We start from the raw sequence: 27,692 nt of genomic DNA, 5'->3' as shown, positions 1-27,692 counted from the left end.
AACTTGCAGCATCTTAAGGTAGACTTGATTAACGCGGTTAGTGTCCGGCAAGGCAGCTGAAGCGCTGCATTATGGGATCTGTAGTTTATTGTGTTACCAGCGCTTCATATACCGGGCTTTAATAACAATAATACAGTATATAAAATGATCTGCGGGCCTGATATAATTACGCCGGGCGGATGTGGCCCTGCCCTTGAGTTTGACACATATGGACTAAATAGAACTTGAAAAGATATATTTTTCAAATGTGATCGCGCAATTCAGATAGAGTTGGAGCACTACAGCCTGCATGCCTCAATTAGTCATCCTCCTCGCCTTACTTTTTACCGTTCATCTAATGAATACACTGAGTATGGCTTTACCAAAACAATCATTGATGGCGAATAAAGTATCCATTATTCGAGTATGTAGAGTGCGATATATATATATACATATATATATACCCGCGTATCGCAGCAGAGAAGTAGTGTGTTAAAAAGGTAGAAAAGAAAAGGGAACATTTTAAAAATAACGTAACATGACTGTCAATATACAGTATTTGTTTTGTGAGTGTTACTGAGTGTTGCTGTCATCAAGGATTTGATTATCATTATTTCTTTCAATCAGGTTCGTATTTGTAGGATGTGTTGTGTTCAAGTTACATTCCGTGTTTGTCAATCGTTGTAAAGATGACAGGTTTCATTCATCGATTCGTTTCTTACTGCATCAATAAACAGCTCGTCTTCTTCTTTATCTGAGACCTGACACACTGCATGCACGGGTTTTTTTTACACTGTCTTCCTTTAGCGGGACATTGACTTTTTCCAACGTGTGCTTTGTTTCCGCAGTAGTTGGATTTATGAATATGCTTGTATGTATGAGGCGCTTCATATTTTTTGCTGCCTTTTCAATTGTGTAATTGGTTTTGTTCAGCTCTTTGGAACTGTTGCCTTTTATCTGTGCACTGCGTCAGTTCCGTGAGCCACTCGGTGTACATGCATCGAAGGTTCCCAGCTGTGCTGGTGCCATCTCCTGCTATGTCCATGGCTGTATTTAATGTTACCTTAGTCCTGGCACTTAAAACTTTCTCTCGCAGTTTCGCTGAGTTTGTGTCAAACACCACCCTGACCATCTCATCTTCCTCTCCATAAGCACAGTCCTTCACCCGTGAATATTTACCCGTGGCAGTTTGCTATTGGATTGCCGCTGACGGACGGCCTTATATGGGCAGGCACTAAATTACAAACGCCAGCGCCAGCCTGTCTATGAACTTAATTTAAAGTGTAGGTTTACATCGTGCTTTGTTTCAGAAGCAGAACTAATGAATATGGTTGTATATGCCACTCGCTCGCTTCTTATTGTTTCGCTGCCTTCTCAATTATATAATGCATGTTTTCTTGAGCGCTTTTTTGAGGTCTTCCTGGTTTTCTATGTACTACGTGATTACGTGGGAGGCGTGATGATGTCACACGAAACTCTGCCCCCACGGCGTTGAAGCTCATCTCCATTACAGTAAATGGAGAAAAACTGCTTCCAGTTATGACCATTACGCGTAGAATTTCGATATAAAACCTGCCCAACTTTTGTAAGGAAGCTGTAAGGAATCAACCTGCCAAATATCAGCCTTCCACCCACACGGGAAGTTGGAGAATTAGTGATGAGTCAGTGAGTGAGTCAGTGAGTGAGTGAGGGCTTTGCCTTTTATTAGTATAGATCTAATGTTTCAGAAGCTTTTAATTACTTTTATGGCTATTTATGCTAATATATAATTTTTTTCTCTTTCATATTAGTTGGAAACTTGTTAAGGATAAGTTTTGCAGAAACTTAAATAAGTTTTTTCTTTACACAGAGAACCATGGACACATGTAATAAGTTACCAAACAGTGTGGTAGATAGTGGGACTTTCAAAACTAGTCTTGACTTTATTTTGGAAAAAATAAGTGGATAGAACTAGCAAGTTTTGTTGGGTTGAAAGGCCTGTTCTTGTCTAGATTGTTCTAATGTTCTAAATATGGCAAAGCAACTGAGGTAAATGTCTCTTTAACATTGACATATAACAAGTCAAATGTCCTGTACCAGTCCACAAACTGGTAAAACATGGTGATTGTGAAGGAAAGTGAAACACGGTTAAAGTTCCCAGAAACTGTGATGAATGCACTGGGATGGTCAGCAGTGAGTTTGTTTATTACAGAATATACTGTGTCTGTTGCAATTGCCTTGTCTGCAGAGTGTGGATGTAAACAGTCAGCACAATGGCTTGTGAAAACATTTGGTGTATTATAAGGTCGTAAGACTATCATGGGCTATTCAACATTCATGTCTCATACCCATACTTTAATTGTAATGTGTCCAGTGTTGTACCATTTTTTATTCACAATAATGGCAAGTCCACCTCCTTTCTTCTCGTCACTTTCACTCCTGTTTATATCCATCCAGTGCAACTGCGGAGTCTGGTGTTTAATCTCTAAGCTACGTCTCCGTGAAGGACATGAGACAACCGAGTTTGTATTCTCTTTGGCCCCTGATCAGCGTTGAGAGCTCATCCTTTTTATTTGCCAGGAATCTTACATTGCCCTTGATAATCAAAGGCAGGTACCTTCTTCTCTTATTGGTGAGTTGGGCTCCTGCTTTCTTTCCCGGGCATCTAGTTTAAGCAAACAGATGTTAAGAGGTGATGTGATTACATTTTTTCTGCCTGGATCCAGTCTATTAATTTAAAATGAAGTTCTCAATAAGGGAACACGGATGTTAACTTGTTAAGGGTAAATATCATACAAATGATAGGAATTTTTTTCTTCACAGGAAACCATAGATACATTGAATAAATTGGTAGATTTGATATTATTTTGGAAATATTACCCTGATAGGATTGGTAAGTCTTGTTGGTATGAATAGCCTGTTTTCTGCAAAATGTTTCTAACATAGTAATATATGTAATTACACTCAATTATCATTTGTGTTTTGAATGTAATTTATTGTTACAAAAATATTTTGTAAACATAAACGTGATATCTTTTTTTTTTTTTTTTGACAGAAGTAATGGAAAAGTTATTAATTTTCCAAAATGTGATCAGTTAACCAAGTCCCTATTGCACCAGAATGTTTTGCCATGCATATATTTTCTAGGTAAATTTCATCTGATGGACATTCATTTTATAGACTTTTACAGCGTTGTATAGAGTTCCATCTCTCACTGAAGTTTCCAGTGTCTTAAATAGGACAGAGTTAGTGTTGTTTGGTAATAGCTATTTTTTATTGTTTTTACTTAAGTTGAGTAACTCCCAAATAATAAAGTGCCACTCACATGTAATCATGTAATCATTACATTACATCTTGCTTGAAGAAGGGGCCTGAGTTGTCTCAAAAGCTTGCACATTGTAATCTTTTTAGTTAGCCAATAAAATGTGTCATTTTGGTTGACTTCTCACTAATCTTCTGTGTATAAAATCTTTTGAGACACCATAAGCCTGTTTGTGCTCCATTTTTAACTCCATTGAAGTTCTTTTAAATAGCATGTATTTAATATAGTCTACTAACAGATGTAATTGTATTCTGTTATCGCTGTTACCTTTTGAATATCACTCATAGTTACACAACAATTTAAAAAACAAAAATGTAATAACTAACTCTTTGATGAACTAAATAAAAAATGGGAAATGCTTCAATATTTATATCAGTTAACTTAGTTGCTGAACGCACCTGAATGTTAAAACATGCATACATTATCTAACTTATTTATTATCCTGCTGTCAAAGAAGTCAAATCAAGTAGCTTTCTTGTCATACCATCCATACACAGTATTGCAGCATAAACAAAATTTTCTTATTATCTGAAAAAGATCTGTTTTACATAATACAATGTATTTTTATGAACAGCCTGCACCACCGACAGGTGATGCAATATAAGTAAGCATGCTCTTGATTTGTTTCAAAGCTCTCTAGTCTTTCGTGTAGATAGAAAAAAATTGTAGTACGAGCTAAGAGAAGAGAATCCAAAGGCTCAAAAAACTATCCTTGCCTCGCAAGTTCTCTTATTAGCAATACTGTATTTACAAAGGGTATCAATACTTTCTAAATGTTACAATTTAGATTTTTCCTTTTCAGTAAATTGTTCAAATTGTTTTGTTTTGAGATGGTATGATAGGCACTCTTTTTCGATCAGATGGAAAAATATTAGTTTAATATAATAAGTTTTTAATCTTGGATAATAATATGTGAACAAAGTTTTGGGCTTGAATATCATTTCAAAGCACTGTATATGTCTACAATTTCTCCATATCATTAGATTTTTAAGGTTCTCAGACTTTAGGATGTTCCCGAAGGAAGCATACCACATCCAAGAGATTTATTTCAGAGATTTGGTTTTTGCCAGACCAATATTTTTCCTTTCATTGTTCTGTGCAGGAAGGGCAAATCAATAAATTAAGCAAGAGACAATAGTATCTGTTCCATTTGGAATTTTTCTGACCTTGACATAACCAATATGATGTGTGCATTCCTATCAGGAATATTCTTCAGATCAATTTCACCGACACCAGAAGAAATTATATTAGCCATTATTCTTACCAGTTAGCAGAGCTAAGATTGCTGTACGCTAGCATTTATATCTTCATTTTTTAAATCTTTTTTTTGACCAGCCAACTTCTTAAATTCCAACATGTGCTTCTAGTCACCAATGATAAATCCTCTCCTGATTGAGTTCACCTATTTTGGCTTTAAGCATTTTCCAATCCAATGTTGCTTTATATAAAGCCTTTGTGTGCATTAATTATATCATACTTTTTATTTGCTTAATTCATGAACTAGAGAATTCTTTTTTATCTATGTCACTTTCATCCAAGTAGATTGTGAATAATTATTTTCTTTCTAATTGTAATTGCTTCCATTTTTACCTACACCAACCTCACTTCAACTCTATTTTCCCCTTTCTCAAGATCCAGTACCTCTATTTATACAGTATATATAATTCACTAAGGCAAGACAACCATGGAAAGCACGGCGGAAGGGGCGTGGACTCACTAAGCCGCCGACAAGTGAGACACCTATGGCGCACGCAGGAAGGAGCCACGCCCACCAACTCCAAGACCATTGGATACGACGACAACTCACAGAGCCACACCCACCAACTCGGACGCGACGATACAGAAAAACCGGCGTCATTTATATCCGTCTGTCGTAGAGGTCACATTCAGCTCCGACCCACGTTGACTGTTAATAGAGGCATGTTTCTCGCGGAGGTGAATCGCCATATGCGGCGTGTAAAACTGTTTGCGAGGGGTATCCCATGGGATCCTTAAAACGTTCCTTTACAACTGAGGTTAGAACACAATGAAGTGAGCAGTCGTTAAAAAACGAGTTTTCGGTTTACGACGCATGACCGCGTGCACTATAGCAAACTGTTTTACACACCACATACAGCAATTCGCAACATGCGTCTTCTTAGATACTCCTGCATTTTGTACACACCCCCCTCCCACCGTGGTCGGGTGTCTTGGTGGATTATATATAGAAAGGCAGCCAAAACCGCACAGAGCAATGAAAAGTCTACGTGAGTCACAGGTGCATCTGGACTGTACAAAGACGACAACGACTCGAGTGATAAGTTGGAGGTGGGCACATGAGCAGGCAGTGTATGCTGAACGAGAAATCAGCAGACTAGCATGACGGAGGGAGCGGAGTGGATGTCCTTCTCCTCTCCTCCCGCTCCACCCTGAGCGCCGCACGGACGATTGTGTGTTGGTTCGTTCCGTGCATTGGTTAAAACCCAATGAAGGAAGCAGTCTTTAAAAACCAATAAGCCCTGTGCCTCTGTTTCATTACCGTCTCACCTGCTTCACCAATGCAGTCCCCGCAACAGGCGATCTGACGGCGTCATTCCCATGACCCGCTGGGCAGCCAACCGGGTAACCAAAGTCTTTGGGTTCAGGGGAGAGTATGGTTACAAAGCTGAAACTTAAAGGAATTGACGGAAGGGCACCACCAGGTGTGGAGCCTTTCGCTTCATTTGACTCAACACAGGAAACCTCACCCGGCCCGGACACAGACAGGATTGACAGATTGATAGCTCTTTCTCGATTCTGTGGGTGGTGGTGCATGGCAGTTCTTAGTTGGTGGAGGGATTTGGCTGGTTATTTCCGAAAACGAACGAGACTTCTGCCTGCTAAATAGTTACACGACCCAACAGCGGTAGGCGTCCAAATTCTTAGAGGGACAAGTGGCTTTCAGCCACGTGAGATTGAGCATTAACAGGTCTGTGATGCACTTGTATGTCCAGTACTGCACGCGCGCTACACTGAATGGATCAACATGTGTCTACCCGGCGTGGGTAAGCCGTTGAACCCCATTCGTGATGGAGACCGTGGCTTCCAATTGTTCCCCACGAACGAGAAATTCCCATGCGTGCGGGTCATACGCTCGCACTGATTACGTCCCTGCCCTTTGTAAAGCCCACCATGGTCGGGTGACTTGGTGGATTATATATAAAAAAAAAAGCAGCCATAACCGAAAAGAACAATGAAAAATCAACGTGGAAACCGACTGAGGCGGTGTTTGGAAAATTAACAGTCAACATGACTCACAGGTGCGTGTGGACTGTACACAGACAAAAGCGACTCAGGTAGGGAGTTGGGGGCGGGCACATAAGCGGGCAGTGCGTACTGAACGAGCACCGTTCAACCCCGTCCTTCGCTTTGGAAGGAGAAAGCGCGACGGCACTCCTCCGGTTTTCAGTCACGGACAATTGTATGTTGGTTCGTAGCGTTCATTGTTGTAGTTACTTTTCTTGGTGGTTTATTAAATTACGGATTTTTCAAATGTTTATTTTTTCCTCTGTGCTTAAAAATCATTTAAAAAGCGGCCTGATTATGCGGCGTAGCATTGGCTAGTTTTAAATAATAAAGTTTTCTAGGAGATGCTTGCTGAGAAAATTATTTCTTACATGTACTGTAAGAAGCAGTTAAGGGTTTCATCCACAACTTTTACCATTTCATTCTTTTTCTATCAAACTGACACTAGGTTCCATGATGTCATTGAATTAAAATCCATGCTTTGTTGTCAAGGTTGAGTTGTGAATCTTTTAATATTAGAATGGAACTTAATTCTCTTTTCATTTAGAGGGCACAGTCTTATATTCATTGAAACAGAGCCCATTATTTAATACTAGGTGCATTGCCAAGCGGATTGCTCACATAAAGAGTCCTAAGTTGCATCTCCTTTGCTTTCATTGCCTCTGCTTAAACTAAAATAATTGTTTCCTATGTCTTCAAGTGTCTTTCTCCCTTAATTGAAGTAATTTCTTCATGGACTGCCACTCCCATACCTCACGAAGGATGAAGCCTCTCTGTTGGATATCCTCATCACTTTAACTGAATGATGGTAACCTTTATATATCATGAATGCAGGAAAGGCTCTGAGCTTTCTTTTGGAAGCAATTAAACTACTGCCCCCACTATTTGATGGGGTTAAAAACACTACCCAGACAGCTAAATCTAAGAGTGAAAAGGGCAGTCTTCATGCTGCTTTTAAAATAAGGCAATGACCCTACATTATGTCAGAGCTTCTTCTCTCTCTCTGATTAGGGCAATGTTAAATGCCTGGCTACATTCCTTGCTCATCAGTTACAAAACGTTATTCATATATTAGTCAGTAACTAATCATACATTAGTCTAAGTAACTTTAAATAATATTTGGAAACTCTTGCAGGCCATTGGCTCATTCCCTACTTTTGTTAGAAATGTGGCAAGCCAAGCCCTTAACAGAGATACACTCAGTAAAGTTGAAATGAACAATTTTATTTTAATTTAATCTCTTATTCAAAAATTGTATCTTTTTTCTGACATAGACACATTATTAATTAATTACTTGTATAATCACATGTAAATATTTGTCTATTAAACACTGTTTATTTAGTATCATTTAAGATAGCAATATACTGAATATCAGACTATTTTTTCACATGGCATTTGCATGTTTATTGGATCTCTGATAATGTTGAAAGTATGTATGAAAGTAGGTGCTAAGTCTGAGTAAATTTTGGGGGCTACAATCACTTTTCATTCTGTTCACTCTAGGTTAATAATGTATGCTCATTAAAACCTACAGAGTAATATAAGTGCAGTTTATGGCTGGCTGAAACCTGGATAAAAGTGAGAAATGTTGGCCCCTGGACTAATTTCCAACTAAAAACAAGACTGCTGCCAGCTGCACTGATATTTGTAAATTGTCCTTTTCCACAATGTAGATTTTACCAACAAACAAAGTATAAGAATGATGTAGCTGATATTCTGATTTTATAGTATCCAAAGGCACTTGGTGATCTCATTAACTGGAGTGTTGTCAATGATTTTTTTTCTTTCAAAAGCTGATCCAACACTTTCTTGATTGAAACACTTAAAGTGCATGTTGTGCATTTTATAATAATTTCCATCTGTTATAAATTCTTATCAGATGTCAGGCAGTGCTGGCAATTAATTAACAGCATGTTTGCAACTATATTCATTTAAACATTGATGCATTCAGGATAGGTTTGTAACTTAAAGATAATGTTTTTCCTGCCAGTGATCAAATGGATAATAATCATTTTAATGTGTATGTTTACTTTGTACAGAGTGTGAGAAGTTTTTGTGCACCTGTTTCAAGTAAGATACAGTTATGAATAGATGTAGTCCTAATATAGTATTTAAACTGGCAATCAGTTTTGAGAGTAGGCTTCAGTGACATGTTAACAAACATCATCACTTTTATGTGGTTGCTGGTATCTATATGGTTGACCAAGAAATTTGCAAAAAGGGCCAACTGGCAATTGAATGTAAACATAAAATAACTCAATATATGTAAAATTAAAGAAAAGGATAAGAGTAAAACAATATTTAGAAAAATAACCATCATTTTGATGTAGCTATTTGTTTGAAATGGCAGTTATATTGATTCTGTTTACACTGACATTGTGTTAATTATCTCTGATAATGATGTGTCTGCTTTCCTTCTCTGTTATTCTTGATCATCAATTTTCTGTCATGAGGAACATAATGGGTAATCTAAGGCAAGTACTGATCATACATACATGATCACTTTATGCCAAGTATTTATTGAATTATTGTATTTATTGAATTCTCTTTTTCCAGAATAAAAATCACTATACATATTATTTAGTATTAGAATTGAGTTATAATTGTTTTTAAGAGGATTTCATTGTGCTGCAGAATTGCTCATTGTAATGACACCGTTATTTTGGTAACCTGCTGTCATGATATGACAACTCTTACTGTGGGATATGGTTTTGTAAATGACATGTGGTGACATCACTAGCATGAGCACATATTGTGCAGGTCAGCATCATCACATTAAGCTCTTTGCCCAGGATTTTGACTAATTAATTCTAGTGTGTGCTGTCTCTTTTTGTGCTTTCAATCTCCTTTATGATCCTGTCTTTGCAATGTTTCTTCTACTTTCAGTTTGGTCTAGCTTATATTGTTTTGATGCATTGAATTTGTCTGTGTACTTCCTACTTTGAATTTGTGCAAAAGTTAGACCCTTATGTGCTCATTTATTTATTTTCCCACTTTTGACAGTACACTCTGCTTTTTGACTATGATGTTTTGCCTTTCCCATCTTCTGGACTTTTTAATTAAAATATTCATATGTTTTTTATTATTGTTGAACAATAGATAGATAGATAGATAGATAGATACTTTATTAATCCCAAGGGGAAATTCACATAATCCAGCAGCAGTATACTGATACAAAGAAACAATATTAAATTAAATAGTAATAAAAATGAAAAAAAATTAAAATAAAATTAATGTTAAGCATTTACTCCCCCGGGTGGAATTGAAGAGTCGCATAGTGTGGGGGAGGAACGATCTCCTCAGTCTGTCAGTGGAGCAGGACAGTGACAAAAGTCTGTCACTGAAGCTACTCCTCTGCCTGGAGATGACACTGTTAAGTGGTTGCAGTGGATTATTTATGATTTTGCTTAGTGCCCGTCGCTCTGCCACAGATGTTAAACTGTCCAACTTTAATCCTACAATGGAGCCTGCCTTCTTAACAAGTTTGTCCAGGCGTGAGGCGTCTTTCATCTTTATGCTGCCACCCCAGCACACCACCGCGTAGAAGAGGGCACTCGCCACAACCGTCTGGTAGAACATCTGCAGCATCTTACTGCAGATGTTGAAGGATGCCAACCTTCTCAGAAAGTATAGTCTGCTTTGACCTTTCTTACAGAGGAAATAATGCCACGACTACTATGAATAAATGTCAATACTCTTTAATCCCTAAGTTCACATGGTAAATAACTTCCTGGAAGCTGTGGTGTGGTGGATCACTGTCTGAATTATTCACCCATTCATTTCTTTTCTCTCTTAGTGCAGCACTGATTTAGGGTAAACCACAGCCTTTGTTTGTAGCATCAGCTGTTAAGATAATAACAGCCCTGAATGACATCACAGAGTAGTTTCACTTATTGTCACATGATCAATCACTCAGTCTTTGAGATGGGTGAAGAAACTGGAGTAACCAAAGAAAATCCATACTGACATTGTGAACACATTCATACCCCAAACATATAGTAATGGTGCTCAGAATTAGACCTACATCTTCATGTATAATGCTGTGTGTAAAAATCACACTAAAACATGATGTACTGACAAAAACAGAAATGTGGTAACGCACAATAAAAATTCAGATGCATAAAACTATGCATAAGCAATGTTCCACACACCTCCCCTTTATAAATCAGCAATAAATATGAATTTTAATGCACATGCCTACAGCCCCACCCCTGACTCCCAGAATTTTGCATATTTAAATTTGCAAGTCAGTGTAACTAGTCCCTTTCGTTCCGTGTTTTGTTAAAAGACAATGGTAAAAGCATGTGTAAAAAAGAATTTCATTGAATGCTAAATGGAGGTTCTACTCAGTGAAGAGGAGGCAAGGAAAAAAATCATACTATTTGGTGGCTTAGGCAGTGGTATACACAACCAAAGTAAATTAATGGAGTGGCACTCAAAAGTTCAAGTTGAGAAAGTCGCACGCCTGATATAAAAAAGAAGTTGTCAGAGTCAAAGTTGATATAAAAAGGCAAGCGTCTGAGTGTCATATGGAAACATATTAGGGCCACAGAGGAGAAGGAAAAAAAAACTGTCACAGTTTCCACTTTAATCTCAGTTTATTTTGTCGTTAAAGTAGAACATTGTAAACTTCATAAACTTAATCTCAAAATCTCGTTTCTCAATCCCATTGTAACTAAAGTAGCACATTAAATGCTTAGTATTTATTCTCTGTGTGCAGGCAGTGATCACCACACAGAATACACTACATTCATGATATTACAGCTCTTTAAAAACTTTTAGAATACTAAGATATATACTTGATATCATCATATTCTAACAGTACACAGCTCCAAAAGGATAACTCATGGAAATGTAAATCGACTTAGAAGCCAGTCATTATCATCTGTAAATATGCACAATTTTCTATTGAATTAAATTGTTGTTGTTTGTTACAATGAGATTCAATATGTAGCTCCTTCATAAACATATTTTCCTAGTGAATGATAATAATAATAATAATGTGATAAAATAATTAAAAATATACATTTTGAAAACATAAGTATAATATACAGTATATGTACATATGGTGCAGATAGTGAAAATGGTTCATAGAGTGGCTCTGGTTGTGCAATATTACAGTTGTAGTGCAAGTTTACAGTCAAGTAATTTTAAGTACAAATAGTTCTGAAAGGAGCACTTGATGGACTGATTGTGTGCATTTATGGCTCTTGGGTTGAACCTGTTTCTAAGCCTCAGGGTCCGTGCAGGAAAGGCTGTGAAGGTTTTTCTGAATGGGAGATGGTCAAATAGACTGTGGCATGGCTGAGTGGAATCTATGCAGATGATGGTGGCTTTCTTGAGGCAGCATGTGCTATAAATGTTCTCCAGGGCTAGAAGCTGTATCCCAATAATCCTCTGTGTTCTCGACACAATCCGCTGTAGAACTTTCTGATCAGCTGCAGTGCAGTTGTGATACCAAGCACAGATACAATGGTTAACACTAGAATCTCTTAAGCCTACGAAAAGCTTGTAAGACCAGGCCACCTTGAATTTCTTCGCACCTCCTCATTAGTGTCTTTTGTTTTGTAAATGTGTCAATCAGAACAAGCAGTAAGCAACTTGCTATCCCATCCCCCTGACCCTCCCACCACTGCAGCTCGGGCAAAAAGTACTCCCAGCTCATCTTGTTTATCTGAGTGCGAGGTGCCAGGAGTTGTATTGAGTAAATAATATATTGTTATTTGGAACACCTGCAATTCATGTGTGTTCCATGTCTACAACGATCTATGTAGGATGACAGGAAACGTAAGAAATGTTGAACACATACATAAAAAAAACTTTTTTAATGTTATAGTACTAATGACAAAAATTTGACATGAAGTGTATAATGTGCGAAGACTGAAATCCAAATATTAAATAAACACTTTCACAAATGGTATATGTATAACATAACAAGTGCACTTTTATTCAAGAGTATAACCGAAGAAAGAGAAATCAGGTTAGGGTACAACTCTAACATGACCACTTGAGTGGTGCACAGGTAAGAACTGCTGAATCAAATAACAATCTATTATTTCCACCTAAAACTCCACCACTTCACTCCCAGATAATCGAGGCATGAGCTGGGAGAACTTTGTGCATGTTCTGCAGCGGTGGGGGAATGGAACAGCAGGCTGCTTGCTGCTTGTCTTGGTGGGGGGATGGAATAGCAGGCTGCTTGCTGCTTGTCTTTATCGGCACATTTACAGGACAAAAGACACTGACGGAGAGGTGCAAACGGATTTAAGGTGGGCTGGATATACGAGTTTTTTCGTAAGCTTTGGTAATTCTAGTGTTAAGGGAAGTACTTGTTATCAATAAAAAGGGTAGTTCATAAATAGCCATAAATGTACCAGTGATAAAAGGATTCACTGGTCTGACAGATTTAATAAAATGTGAAATTATTTTTTACTACAAATTGCACTTGCAGTAGTTGAAGAACTACTTATCTCAAGATGTAATACACAATTAAAATCTGTTAACATTATTAGGTTACTAGCTCTGCTGCCTGTCTAAGTAATCAACGTAGACCTCAGCATTAATGTTTGCAGTGTACCATGCAATGAATTCCTCTCTGTTATATCCAATTTGGTATGAGGTTTGTAAAAGCACTGTTAATGTTTGTGATGTGCCATCTATTGGAATTAAAAATGCAATATAGTTTATTACTAAAAATGTTTGTGGTGCTCCATCTTTTGGAATGCCAGAAACATATCAACTGGGTGAACACACAGACAAACACACACTTGTCCTTTCATTATGAGAGCTCAGATTTGGAATTAATAATTAAATATTAACTGTTAATTTTTGGTCATATAAGTGTGTTGTATGGATATTTGGCAGAATTACCTTAATTCCATGTATCTTTCCCACCACTGTAATATAGCACCTTTCATGTTCTGATTTTTATCTTAATAGCTGCAAAAAGCAATTCCTTTGTTAATCAGAATTTCCACTCCTATTGTCTTCTTACTATATATAGCAACAGTAAAAACGTTTACCAACGCAATTTATTTTAAATGCAATTGATCCCTATTCTTTAAATTATCTTCCTGGAAAAATATAAACTGACCACAGAAAAATAAAATGTAAATACATTTGCTTTCCTTATATGATCAAAATAGAGAAATTTAACATTCTTTTAATCTCTGATGAGACAAAGATTGAACTCTTTGGTGTGAATGCCAGGCGTCACGTTTGGAGGAAACCAGACACCGCTCATCACCAGGCCAATACCATCCCTACAGTGAAGCATGGTGGTGGCAGCATCATGCTGTGGGGATGTTTTTCAGCGGCAGAAACTGGGAGACTAGTCAGGATAATGGGAAAGATGACTGCAGCAATGTACAGAGACATCCTGGATGAAAACCTGCTCCAGAGCGCTCTTGACCTCAGACTGGGGCGACGGTTCACCTTTCAGCAGGACAACGACCCTAAGCACACAGCCAAGATGTGAAAGGAGTGGCTTCAGGACAACTCTGTGAATGTCCTTGAGTGGCCCAGCCAGAGCTCAGACTTGAATCCGATTGAACATCTCTGGAGAGATCTTAAAATGGCTGGGCACCAACGCTTCCCATCCAACCTGATGGAGCTTGAGAGGTGGTGCAAAGAGGAATGGGTGAAACTGGCCAAGGATAGGTGTGCCAAGCTTGTGACATCATATTCAAAAAGACTTGAGGCTATAATTGCTGCCAAAGGTGCATCAACAAAGTATTGAACAAAGGCTGTGAATACTTATGTACATGTAATTTCTCAGTTTTTTTATTTTTAATAAATTTACAAAAACCTCAAGTAAACTTTTTTCACATTGTCATTATGGGGTGTTGTGTGTAGAATTCTGAGGAAAAAAAAATGAATTTAATCCATTTTGGAATAAGGCTGTAACATAACAAAATGTGGAAAAAGTGATGCGCTGTGAATACTTTCCGGATGCACTCTATGACATTAGAACATGGCACCAGTTGGGGCTGTCTGCTATACCCAGTATCCTTGAAATTGCTATAAAACCCTAACTATTTAGACGTAACAAGAAATAAAGGAGATTAAAATGGAAGGAACTGACCAAACAGTATCTCAGTATAAACACTTTCAAGAAAGGTATAACAAGTGTGCTCTTATTCAAGAATATAACCAAATAAAAATAAATCCGTTTACATGTTGCTGTCAATGAGTAAAAACCCAAGCCCAAATATCAATTGACAGACAGTCAACATGTCTGCTTGGGTGGTGTAGAGATAAGAACTGCTTCTTCATAAGCAAAAAATTTGGGGGTCCAATCCCAGACTTTCCCCATTTTAAATAGTAAGCTGCTATTATTATTATTACTATATTAAAAACGTACATTTAATTTCAGTCTGTAGCACCTACATTTTTGCTTCAGGGATTCTAGTGTTAAATAGGAAACCAATGCTGGAAGACTTTAAAGCATAAATACTATCTTCTGTTAGTCCAGGGCATAATAATTCTCTGTTTCAGCCATCTTTGACTTACAGTGTTTATATCATGTATGCTATTTGAATCAATGCATTTATTAGACTTTATTGGAAATATTTTTGTATTCTATAGTGATGAGTCAAATGTAGACTTCAAGCATCACACTAGTTTTTTTTAAGTTACAAACTTAGACAAAAATGGAATTGGTCTACTTTTCTTAGTCTTGCCAAACATATTGGCAGCATTTCCAGACTTTATCAACTCACAGCGTGTATCACTAGATCATTTTTGGCAACAATGGGAGATGAACCTTTCAATTAATAATATTTATTCAGTATATTGATATATTCTCAAAATTCATAATATATTAGAAATCCTATTTGTAACCTATTATTTGTACTCATAAAAATAATCTTGTGGTTTTAGTGAAGAACTGAGAAAAGAGGCACGTCAGCTAAAAAGGGAACTTTTGGCAGCAAAACAGAGGAAAGAAGAGACTGTTACAAACTTGGAAAAAAAGGAAACTGAAAGTAAGTTACAGTATTCTCAAGAATATCTTTGTTTTGCAAATATTTACTAAAGAAAGACACTGAAAAAACAATTTTTTTTTAAATAATTTTTGTTAATTTTTATAAGCTGATTTTATACTTATTGTGGTCCAGTTAAACTGTATTTAATATATTTGATCACGTCTTGAAACAATTTAGTTAAATTTAGTATTTTTGCTTGTAGCACAGTCTGGAGCCACAGTGGTTAACGCTGCTATCTCACAGTTCCAGAACTTGCAGTTAAATTCTGGCACTTGACCACTGCCTCTATGGTTTCCATGGATATTGTGGCTTGCAACTGGATGTTAAATGAAAGTATCTGAGATCTGCTAGAACCTACAAATATATTTTACTAATCATTAAACCTATCAAGAGTCTTTGTTTAAATTATTAGTTAAGAAATCAATATATTGAGGAAAAAATATTTTATTTTTCTTTGTCTTATATTTTCATCAGAAAATAGCCTTTGAACTTTGGCATTTTGTTTTTTTAAATAATAAACTTGAAGGTACTTGGCAGATTAGCCCCAAAGCTGCTTTTGCCTACTGGAATGAAAGAATTCATACATCTGCATCACAGCACCCTGTGCATTAGAGATGGTAAAACTAATTGTTTTGAATCTTCCAACAGTTGTGTGAATGATATAAAACTGTGCCAATTTTTGCATGCCATGTAAAGAATTCTTAATTAAATGCAAGACAGCAAACATTTTCTATCTAACAGGAGAGTAATGAACGCCATTAAGTATAGCTGCTTTCTTCACGTTTTTCTGCTGAGCTACTGATAAATTAATATTAGTACATAAACAGCCAGCCTCTGGCCATTACATAATTGAAACCTGGGATGAAGACAGACATAAGTACACATCTGTCTTTACCTAACTGGATTTGTTAGTTTCTGGATTCTGCAGAAACACTTTTCTATGTGACAGATGCAATCACCTCTGCTTAGAGACTACATACAATAATAAGTGTCAGCATTAGATTCAATAGTTGTTGTTTGTAGCTATTCACAGAAGAACTGTAGCTGTTTTCATTTAGGATGAGAGAAGACAAGCTGGGAAACTATATTTTATAATGTTAATTCACATGATTCGTTATAAGATGGAATGTGTGTCTTGGGGAATTTGACTTTAAATGCAATTTGTTTTAGAGCTACATTTTTGTAAAATGTGTTACTAGTTTTAGGAGATTCTGTCAAATGAAAATAATATATTTGCCCCTCAGCAATTGTTATTGATATTATTTATTTTGTGCATAACTCCAACTAGTTTAATTTCTTCAGTGATTTCTTTGTTCTTAGAAATTATAAAATTGTTTGTATTTTTGCAAATCATATCATCCTTGAGCTCAGAGTACTCACTGGAAGAAGATTGCATGTTGAATGCATAGTTTCAATAAGATTGGTGCACTTAAAGCCTAAGAATGCACTGTGTGTTAATTTTTATCTTATGATATTTGCCTTGTCATTAAGATGCTATATAAATGTACATGATAGTATGTGTTGTGATAATCTAGAATGTTTAAATTAGTTATCCTAAAGATGTAATATGTTGCCATAACAGCAACCATTATGAATGCATTATAAGCCACCATTGATCATAATTATCTGCCAGCTTTTTCATATATGGTCTGGAGCCCGGCCAGGACGCCCAGGAGGACTAGAGGAGGGCTTGTGCCTCCTCCAGACCGCAAGGGGGCGTCCATCCTGGTTATGTTGGGGGCCTCGGGTAAAGGGCTTGGAAGCCCAGCCCTGTAGGGACCCGTGGCCACTGCCAGGCGGCGCCCCGGTGCCGGAATATCCCGTGTGGTACCCGGCCATAGGTGAGTGTACCTCGAATGTCGCCCTGAAACATCCATACATGGAGCATGCTAATCATCCTCATACATATGCTATCATGATGCTGCACAACCCCACCACCTGCACTCTGCGTTCTGGGGCTCCTGAAAAGACATAAGACACCAGCGTCTGAATGTAACTGCTTGCGGTTAATAAAAGTAGCTTCATACTCTCTAGGTGTCCTGCGGTGGGTTGGCACCCTGCCCAGGATTGGTTCCTACCTTGTGCCCTGTGCTGGCTGGGATTGGCTCCAGCAGACCCCTGTGACCCTGTGTTCAGTTTCAGCGGGTTGGAAAATGGATGGATGGATGGATACTCTCTAGGTGCTATTGCATTATGAGTGCAATAAAGTGTCCTGACCATGTTTGGAGAACTCAACAATGCTGCAGACTATCATTTTACATGTTTTGTTTTGTTTAGTTTTTTGTTTTTTTTCATATCCACTGTGTGTGTGTGTGTGTATATATATATATATATATATATATATATACACTCTTTGGGGTACGAGCAGCTGTTGCTGGAGGTGCCAGAATCCATCGAGGAAGAAAAACGAAAAACATTTGTACAAAATCTTAATTTACCTATCCATTCCTAAATAATTAAATGGGCAGGCTATTTCGTATCAGTGCAATACGCTGCTTGTTAAAACGGATGACTCCTGCTCTTACGTGCACTTAGTGCTGCGTGGGTATTATGAACTATCGTATCTGTTCAAGTTCTGTTTAAATTTTAAATATAAGTAATTTTTATTTAGTCGACAGAAATATGTTTGGTAGGAATGTAAGTTAAATTTAGTCATCATTGCGTAAATTTTTCTTCACCATAGAAATTTAAAGAGTAAATTCAACATACATTACTACCAAAGATATTTCTGTCGACTAAATAGAACCTACTTATATCCAAATAGAACTTGAAAAGATATATTTTTTCGAATCTGATCACGCATTTTAGATCGACTTGACGCGCACTACATCGAGCCTGCGAGCTGTTGAGCTGTCGCTTGCCTGCCTCAATAAGTGACCCTCGCTTCGCTCTTAATTTTTTACCGTTTATTTAATCATGACTAGTCGCGAAAAAATTAGAAAATGGAAGGAGGATTACACTGAGTATGGCTTTACCAAAACAATTATTGATGGCGAATAAAGTATCTATTATTAATAAAGCTTCAATTGGTGATCTGTTTTTCTGCGTTAACCTCATATTTTTTCATACTTCTCAAACCAAGGGGGTGTGTGGGTAAAATGAATTGGGAAGCGCTAAAATATATATATATATATATATATATATATATATATATATATATATATATATATATATTGAAATAGTTTTACTGTCAAATAATGCAAACAGTATGCGGCACGTGTTTCACTTTAATTCTGGGCTCATCAGGCGTACACACTCACTGTATCCACTCTCGGGAATCGAACCTCAGATGTCAGCGCTACGGCACGTGGTTCGTTTATTTGACAGTATGTAGATTGGTATGTATATATATATATATATATATATATATATATATATTACGAGGTTTGGCAGAAAAGTAATGAGACTGATTTTTTATTTACCAAAGTTTTTATTTTTTTCAAACATCAATGTTATCCACTTCAAAGTAGTTCCCTTGGGCAGCTACACACCGATGGAGACTATGTTTCCACTGTTGGTAGCAGCGCTGGAAGTCTTCAACCGGTATGGTCTTCAGCATGTCCATTACACTCTTTTGGATGTTTTCTAAAGTGCCAAAATGACGTCCTTTGAGGACATTTTTCAGTTTAGGAAAAAGGAAAAAGTCACACGGACTGAGGTCAGGTGAATAAGGCGGGCTGGGGAACCACAGGAATACGTTTTTTCGATTGTCCTTCTGCTCAATTGTGAGGTTTTTCTGCACCATTTTGGCACAGACCTTTCGCATGTGCAAATGTTCAGTCAAAATTTGATGAACGGTAAATCTGTTCAAATTTAATTGTTCACTCAACGTTCTTAATGTTAAACGACGGTCTGATCTCACAAGAGTGTTCACACGTTCGATGTTTTAAAATTAAGTTCATAGACAGGCTGCCGCTGGCGTTTGTCATGCCACGACTAGCACAATATTTGCGGGATACAAGTTTAATGAGAGGACACAGGGTATAAACAAGAGTTTTGATCACTTTCTAACTAAGTTAAAATTGCTGGTGAAGGACTGTGGTTATGCAAATTTCGAGAGACTGTGTTTGTGGAGGGGATTGACATTTACGTCAGCATCTCCCCTCCCATTCGCTTCATTTCGCTCTGAGCTGAGCTCCGCAGCTAACGCTGTCTTGCGGAAGCAACTTTGTGACGCTGCCACCAAATACTCACAGAAAAATCCATACGTTAATACACACACTGTCTCTAGGGCTTCTCCACATTTTGAATTCTCCAGGCACTACTGAGCATAATCTAAATTTGAGGGTTGGTACACCAATAATTTTACTGAAAACCTTACAGCCACTGAGCCTTTGTAACGGCACGAGACTTCAGGTCACGTGTCTGCAAAAGAACCTAATTAAGGCAACTGTTTTTACTGGCAGTTGTTAAGGGGAGAGAGTTTCTATTCCTTGCATCCCCGTTACACACTCTGATCTTCCATTTCAATTCAAATGCCTCCAATTTCCAGTAAGGCTCTGCTTCGCGATGACAATTGATAAGTTTCAGGGACAGACCCTACAAAAGGTTACATTGACAATCATGCTACGTTATTTTTAAAATGTTTCCTTTTCTTAGCACAAGCACAGCTCAGAAGCTTCGATGCATGTGCTCCATAACGCATTAAAAAAATAACGCATTTAATCACACTTTGCATTCCAAGCAAAGGGGAACTTTTGTCAATGCATGATTTCCTGATACATCGATTGCATTGATGCACACATCAGAGCTACAAAAATGGAAGAGTCTGAAGAAAGCGCGTTGCTAGGACTGATCGTGGGCAAATTTCATTTCAAAAGACTACCTGATGAAAGCCTTGATAAAAGGTTTTGTGCAAATTGTGCAAAAAGGAGTTTGCATACCACCGACACACTTCAACCTTACGGTACCATCTAAATGCAAAATATGTTACAGCGAGCACAGAAACTATGTATGATGTTGGCAGTACGAGTTCGAGTACCAACAAAAGGTGACGGCAGCCCAAACCTGATGAAATGATTGGCTTCAGGACCAAAAAAAGTCAACATCGGTCAAAGTTACAAATTCTCTCGCAAAATGGATTGCTTTGGACTGTAGACCACTAACAGTGGTGGAAGATAGGGGGTTGGAAAATGTGCTACAGTTAGCGTCAGGTTATCTAACTTTCCAACTGCCGTGCCGAAAGACTATTTCAAGTAAAATTCAACAGCTTTATGACACTGAAAAGCAAGCAAATTTAAATGCATTACAGAAAGCGGACTTTGTGGCTCTTACTGGGGCTCATTGGACTTCCGTGACCGTTAGTAATTTTAATCACATCTAATTACAGAATGTTCAATGATCACACTGTTTTAGCCTAATGTACTAAATAATTTTGGCTAAGGTTACTCGGAGTTTAAAGGTGAAGCTGGCCAAATTACCTTTTATATTTCTGCCTTATTTTTTTAAGAAGAAAAACTGCACTTTATGTTGAAATTTTTGTTATTATTATTTAAAGACAATGCCATTCTGAACATGTACTTAAAGTACTTAGAATACCACTTTATTTTTAAGTCTGCCCAATTTTAGCCAGGGATGATATTTTTGTTTCTGTTTTGAACTGAAATGCAGTTTAAATGCATTTTCTTTTTCAGAAATTAAAAGACCTTGATTTTACAATATTCATGTCCATGTCTATTATTTGATTCTATATATATATATGTGTGTATATATATGTAGATATGTATATGCATATACAAACCGGATTCCAAAAAAGTTGGGACACTAAACAAATTGTGAATAAAAACTGAATGCAATGATGTGGAGATGGCAAATGTCAATATTTTATTTGTAATAGAACGTAGATGACAGATCAAACAGTTAATCAGAGTAAATGTATCATTTTAAAGGAAAAATATGTTGATTCAAAATTTCACGGTGTCAACAAATCCCAAAAAAGTTGGGACAAGTAGCAATAAGAGGCTGGAAAAAGTAAATTTGAGCATAACGAAGAGCTGGAAGACCAATAAACACTAATTAGGTCAATTGGCAACATGATTGGGTATAAAAAGAGCTTCTCAGAGTGGCAGTGTCTCTCAGAAGCCAAGATGGGTAGAGGATCACCAATTCCCACAATGTTGCGCAGAAAGATAGTGGAGCAATGTTTCCTTTTGTTTTTCATTACTTCTTTAACACACTACTTTTCCGCTGCGAAGCGGGGGTATTTTGCTAGTACTGTATATATATATATATATATATATATATGGATGTGTGTGTATATATATGGATGTGTGTATGTATATATATATATATATATATATATATATATATGTTTGTATATATGTAGATATGTATGTATATGTGTATATATGTTTGTGTGTGTGTGTGTGTGTGTGTATGTATATATATATATATATATATATATATATATATATATATATATATATATATATATATATATATATATATATATATATATATATATATATATATATATATATAACTCCTGTAGCCACAATAAATTCATTTATTAAATAGACAGAAGAAGTTCCTTTCTACTGCAGCCATTTTGTAAAAAAAATCCATCCTCCTCTCTTTCCTCAAAAACAGTTAAATTACTCTGTCGTACGGATTATCCATGCGCTTCAGTTCTATCAAAATGTCCCTTTCTATCGCCATCGAAGCTAATGCTGAAAGGTGAACCCGCCCTGTCGTATTTCTGGCATAAGTTTGAATTTGCTTTAGGGCTGAAAATGTCTGCTCGACAGAAGCAGTGTACACGGGAATGCTCATCGCCAAATATACCAATGTGAACAGCTGCCCCATGCTCTCATTCAGATTTTTCTGATGAAGGAAGTCAAGGAGATCAGTGGGAGATTTTCCTGCAAAATCATCCATGGCATACATTACAGTCAGTTCTGTTTTTAGCTGAGACAGATCATAAAGCGCTCCGTGGCTTTTGTGTTAAACTGGAGAAGGCTGCATGTGTGAAATTTTTCTTGTATTCCCGAAACTTCTGGGGCTCGAGGAGCATGACAAACATCAGGTTTTCGTGGTCTTGAAATCTGGTCTTTGTCTGGAAAATAATATTGTCCAGAATCCTGCTGTGGAGTTGGCTGTAGTGCGCGTGAGCATCTTTCGCTCGGAGCGTTTGCGGTGCGTTCAGTGGCCTCGTAGAGTTCCTCATATCGGCTTCTATCCAATCAATGGGTCTGAATACGGTGACGTTGCTGTACGCCTGCTAGAGGGCCCTACTGACACCAACTCAAAATCTGATTGGTTGAAGCAACAGGTTAATCTGCATTTATTCTGTGTTAAGAGTGCCTGCACAACGGATTGTGAAAGCCTCTCTGCCTGGCAAAAAATGATGGCTGAAATGTGATTGGTAAAATGCTTTAATACGAAACTCCGCCTCCCACGGCTATTGAGCTGCAGTCTATTACAGTATATGGACGAAAATACATTCCAGTTATGACCAATGCGCGTAGAATTCCGAAATGAAACCTGCCCAACTTTTGTAAGTAAGATCTAAGGAATGAGCCTGCCAAATTTCAGCCTTCTACCTACACGGGAAGTTAGAGAATTAGTGATGAGTCAGTCAGTCAGTCAGTGAGTGCTTTGCCTTTTATTAGTATAGATGAAAAACCAAAAAGTTCTTCAGTACAGATAAGTTGCATTGGCACTCTTAAATGGGAACTAAAATGCAGTCTATGCATCATATTCTTTGCTTTTGGGGTGTAATATGTTTGTCACGTCAATGCATATAATAATGGCTTAGTGATATGAATTACTATTTGTGCAAGTCACTATTTGGCTTCTTTGACTGCATTTCCCTACTGATTAAGGGTGTCGTCATTTCCCATTTTTTCGAAATATTGAATATGCATAGTTCAGACTTGGTGTAAATATTTGCATGTTTCCCTGTCAAGTTTTCTTTTATAAATCCCAGCACTTGCTCGGGAAATTATGAACACACATTTCTAGCCTCTTTTCGCATACGTAAGCTTTATAAATGATGCCCCTGGTATTTCAGTTCAAATCTTCAGACACGTGGTAACTGCACTTCAATACAAGCTCTGATAAACTGTTTCAACACAATGTGCTTCATTAAATTGATATGAGCTTCAAAGCCTCCGAGTCAAGCATCCTCCCTGGGGTAATCACTTAAAGCTATGACAAAGAGTACAAATCTTTATGAACTTGTTAGAAATATTTTAAGGCTCTATAAATGTTTAGTGAGATCAATTAAAAGTAAGAATAATCGTTTGGGTTAAAAATCTGCAGCCAGCCATGTGTTCCTCCTGGAATATATACATTAATAAGTTCTGCGAGCTAGAGGACAGCTAGCTCACTATGTCAAAGGAAAAATTTTAGAACTTGATTCTTTACTTCATTTAAAATTATTTTAGGACCTAATTTATATGATTGTCTTTCTTAGGTAGAGTAGTAACCAGGTAATTTGGACAGTCTGACAAATTAAAATGAAATGTAAGAACTGCCTTTTTTTATATTGTATTAAGAAACTGCCTTTATGTTACAATACCTCTAAACTTCAGGTAGCATGTCTCAGAAAGTGAGAAAACATTTTTTTTTTGTTTTATTGTTCTCTCATTTAAATACTGATTAGTATATTTCACACAGGTTCTGTACATTATATATCACTTATTTCTTATATGGTTTCTTGCCACAATGAACAAATAATAGGCTCAGACACCTTCTTTCAATTCTGAATTGGTATAAGAATATTTTAAAAATTATGTTATAACTAATGGTTAACTTAAAGAAAGATAGCACTTTACCTTTAGATTGAGAAGACCCAATGCTCAGACCAAATAAAGTTTAAACCTATTTAAATGGGAGTTGTTGGTATTATCTTTACAAAATTACCACCCACTAGATGAATTTGTTTTGGCAAATATAAGCAGAAATAATTTTAGCCATTCACTGCTTCACCTTACTCATCATCACTCACGCTACATGTCATTCTGCAACCACATCTTTCTCAGCCTCTCTTTGGACATCATCCCCTCCACCTCCATCTTTGTGTATATCTTTACCAAATCAACCTATGCTTTTTAATCCATATGCCCAAACTACTTGGTGCATTTCTCCACAGCACACCATCTGTCGCCTACACAATTAATCTTTCTCTTAACTGAGTGTTAAATTTTCCCTCAATCCATAACACTTCAAACATCCACTTCACTATTCTCATCTTTCTTTTAAGTGTACTTCATATTCCACCTTCCCTTGCCACATTTCAAACCCATAGAGCACACTATTCCAAGCATAAGCGCTGATAGGGTAAACAAGCTGTCTTCTGTCATCACTTTCATTTCTTTGAAAGTGTGTCTGTCTATGCATGTGTGTACCTCCATGGTGTGTACATGTATATTAAAAAAAATTATGTATCACATAAACTACTAATGCAAAGTTTAGAAAATCAATAGGCCTGGTCCCGTGACTAAACGGATCAGACTGCAAAAATCCCATTTTAATTAAATAATTACTATGGTTATCATTGTACAGAGGTCAAGCTATTTTTGAAGGATATGTGGATAAGTACTGGACCAAAAAATAAACCTTGAGCCTGTAACTAGTTGATACAACTTCTTTAAAGAAGATCAGTTTATTTAGAGTTACATTTTATGGAGGCCTCGGCATTCAGGGCAAATTTCACATAAACTGTTTCTTCTAAAATCTTGTGTCTTTGCTATGATATAGTCATCCAAGAACTCCACACAACACAAATCACTGTGATTTTCCAATGAACTGCAATTTTTTGTTGAAAACTTTAATCTAAGATGTAAAAATCAATTTTGATTTTCCACAGAGACATAAACACACACACACATACAACATGGTACATCATCTTTTTTCAATATTTTGAACATTGTAGAATTAAAATTTATAATTAACTTAATTGCAGGTTTTTTGCCCCTTCATCAAACCTCCATTTACATGGAAGTAAAATAAAGTCCAATCACATACCATATACTAACAAAACTAACAAAATACACTATCCAAGTACACAGAAGGGGATAGAACATGGATAAAACTGTGACAGAAATATACTTATGAATATATAAATTATAATACAAGGTAACATGACATGATAATGTTCAATACAGTGGTGTCTTTACTGACACAGCGTACAGGAGGCATATTGGAAACTTGATATATACAGAGAGAAAAGGTGGAGTTTTGGTCTAGATCTGAAGAAAACAGGTTAAAAGTAGATCTGCCACAGAAAACATTACATACATTAGTAACCAAAGAGGTAAATAATTGATTCCTAAGGTGCATACTATGGCCTTTATATTAAGACCTGGGCTGTCTAACCACTACTGTATTTATGGAGGTATGAGTGGTTGTCATCCTTTTTTTAAGCGCAGACAGCCTTATAAACCAGTTTTTGAAGTGTCTATCAAAAAAAAGTCAAAAAGGATAAACCAAATTATTATTATTTTCTATTAGTGTACTAGCAGCCTTCTGTTAATCCTTTCCTTGGTATGCCCATTAAAAAGAAAACTACATTAGTCCAACTGAGGTAAAAGCATAACATTTATTTAAGAAGCATGTTGTGTAAGACTGTGCCACAACATCGCACTGTTTTGTAGATGACAAAATAAATTTTGACTTCAGTCGGGAAACAGTTGATTTGATGATTTCCAGGAAATAATTTGATTTTGTTTTGTTTGTACTGAGCTGAAGTAAGACTGAATCAATCCCAATACTAATGTCATCAAGAGAAGTTTTCTATTTTTCCATGGCAGATATTAATCGAAGAGTAATATAATGTATGAACAAATAAAATATATTTGGATAGTAAGGGTGGACTGTGCAAAGCCTTAAGCCACAACACAAATAGTGAGCTGCAAAAAGCTGTATTAATTATCAAATATAACAGACTGTATGAAATCAGAAAGGGAAAGTAAAAATAAGGAATTATAGATTCCTGTTATTTTAGTATCATTATTTAAAGGTATAGTGTAAGTACATTGCATTTAGTGAATTTAATTTAAACTGATAAAAAGATTTCACTTGAAATCTAATTTACAGGCACTTTATTTCACAAATGATTTTTCCTGTGACCTTGGGTTAAAAGAAAATCCCCCCCCCCCCCTTGTGTATTGTAAAAGGTAAATTAAGAAGGTTGCTGTCAGGAAGAGCATTTTTTTTCAACATCCCTTTGATAATGATAGCTTTTTTGTCCTATTAAAGCTTTTATTTACATAATTGAAATGTATTTTTATTTTTCCTTATAGATCTAAATTATATCAACATACAAATTACTGTATACTTAATATTTAATGGTTCAGAATCACATCTTTATTGGCAGCATTTAAATAGGAAAAAGAACTGGTCGAAGAACCGAGTCCTGAAGGTAACCATTTTTAACTGCCAACAGGAATTAGGGATCATTGTCTTTACACTTTTGAACCAGCAATTTCACAAGCTTGAATTAAACAGACTGAGAAGAGTGCTTTATGGTCCAAGTAAAGCTTCAAGCCCATACAGTGGAATGTTATAGTTAATGGTTTTCAAAACCACAGTTTAGTCTCAAAGAATGGCTGTTACATTTCTTACATTTGAGGAAACTAGCATACCACATACCATTTATAATACATTAAAGCAGTTTTTGTGCTGTGACTACCATTAAGGACAGGCTGACATTTTATAAAAGTGAGATTTTCATTTGATTGCCTTTTCATGATAGCCATGTTCATGTAAGTAATGCTGAACAACAGAGAACTATCACTCCTTTCTTACCTAAACCTGCCTGCTGGTCCTTTAGAGTCATATGGGACTTTTGCTTCATCTTCATGACAGTATATGGGCTTTTCTGTCTGTCAGTATTCTTGGTCTCCCAGATCTTGGGTCTCATATATAACACCTTGCGTAGAATTCACAGTAAAACATGGCGTATGGACAAAAACAGAAATGTGCATATGCATAAAATTGTGCATAAGCAAATTTCCATGCATTTGCACTTTATAAATTCCAGTGAATGTGAACTTTAACGAGCATGCACAGGCCTACAGCCCCACCCCAACTCCTCCCAGAATTTATCATATTTGAATATGCAAATCAATATAAATAACTATTAGTTTCTCAAACACCATCTATACTAATAAAAGGCAAAGCCCTCACTGACTGACTGACTCACTCACTCACTCACTCAC

The 27,692-nt window shown here is 36.7% G+C and overlaps 1 protein-coding gene across 1 annotated transcript in view; it reads left to right on the top strand.

Moving 5' to 3' along the window:
- cwc27 (CWC27 spliceosome associated cyclophilin) overlaps positions 1-27,692 on the top strand; it is a 232,162-nt gene that overhangs the window by 122,103 nt on the left and 82,367 nt on the right. Inside the window, exon 11 of the mRNA XM_039758683.1 lies at positions 15,425-15,528. Within this exon, the coding sequence (XP_039614617.1) occupies positions 15,425-15,528 (104 nt within the window). The remainder of the gene's footprint in view (positions 1-15,424; positions 15,529-27,692) is intronic.

Source organism: Polypterus senegalus, chromosome 7 (assembly GCF_016835505.1).
Source record: "Polypterus senegalus isolate Bchr_013 chromosome 7, ASM1683550v1, whole genome shotgun sequence".
In the NCBI taxonomy this organism is placed as follows: Eukaryota; Metazoa; Chordata; class Cladistia; order Polypteriformes; family Polypteridae; genus Polypterus; species Polypterus senegalus.
The sequence above is the reverse complement of the archived record's forward strand: the minus strand, read 5'-3'. Positions and strand labels throughout refer to the sequence as shown.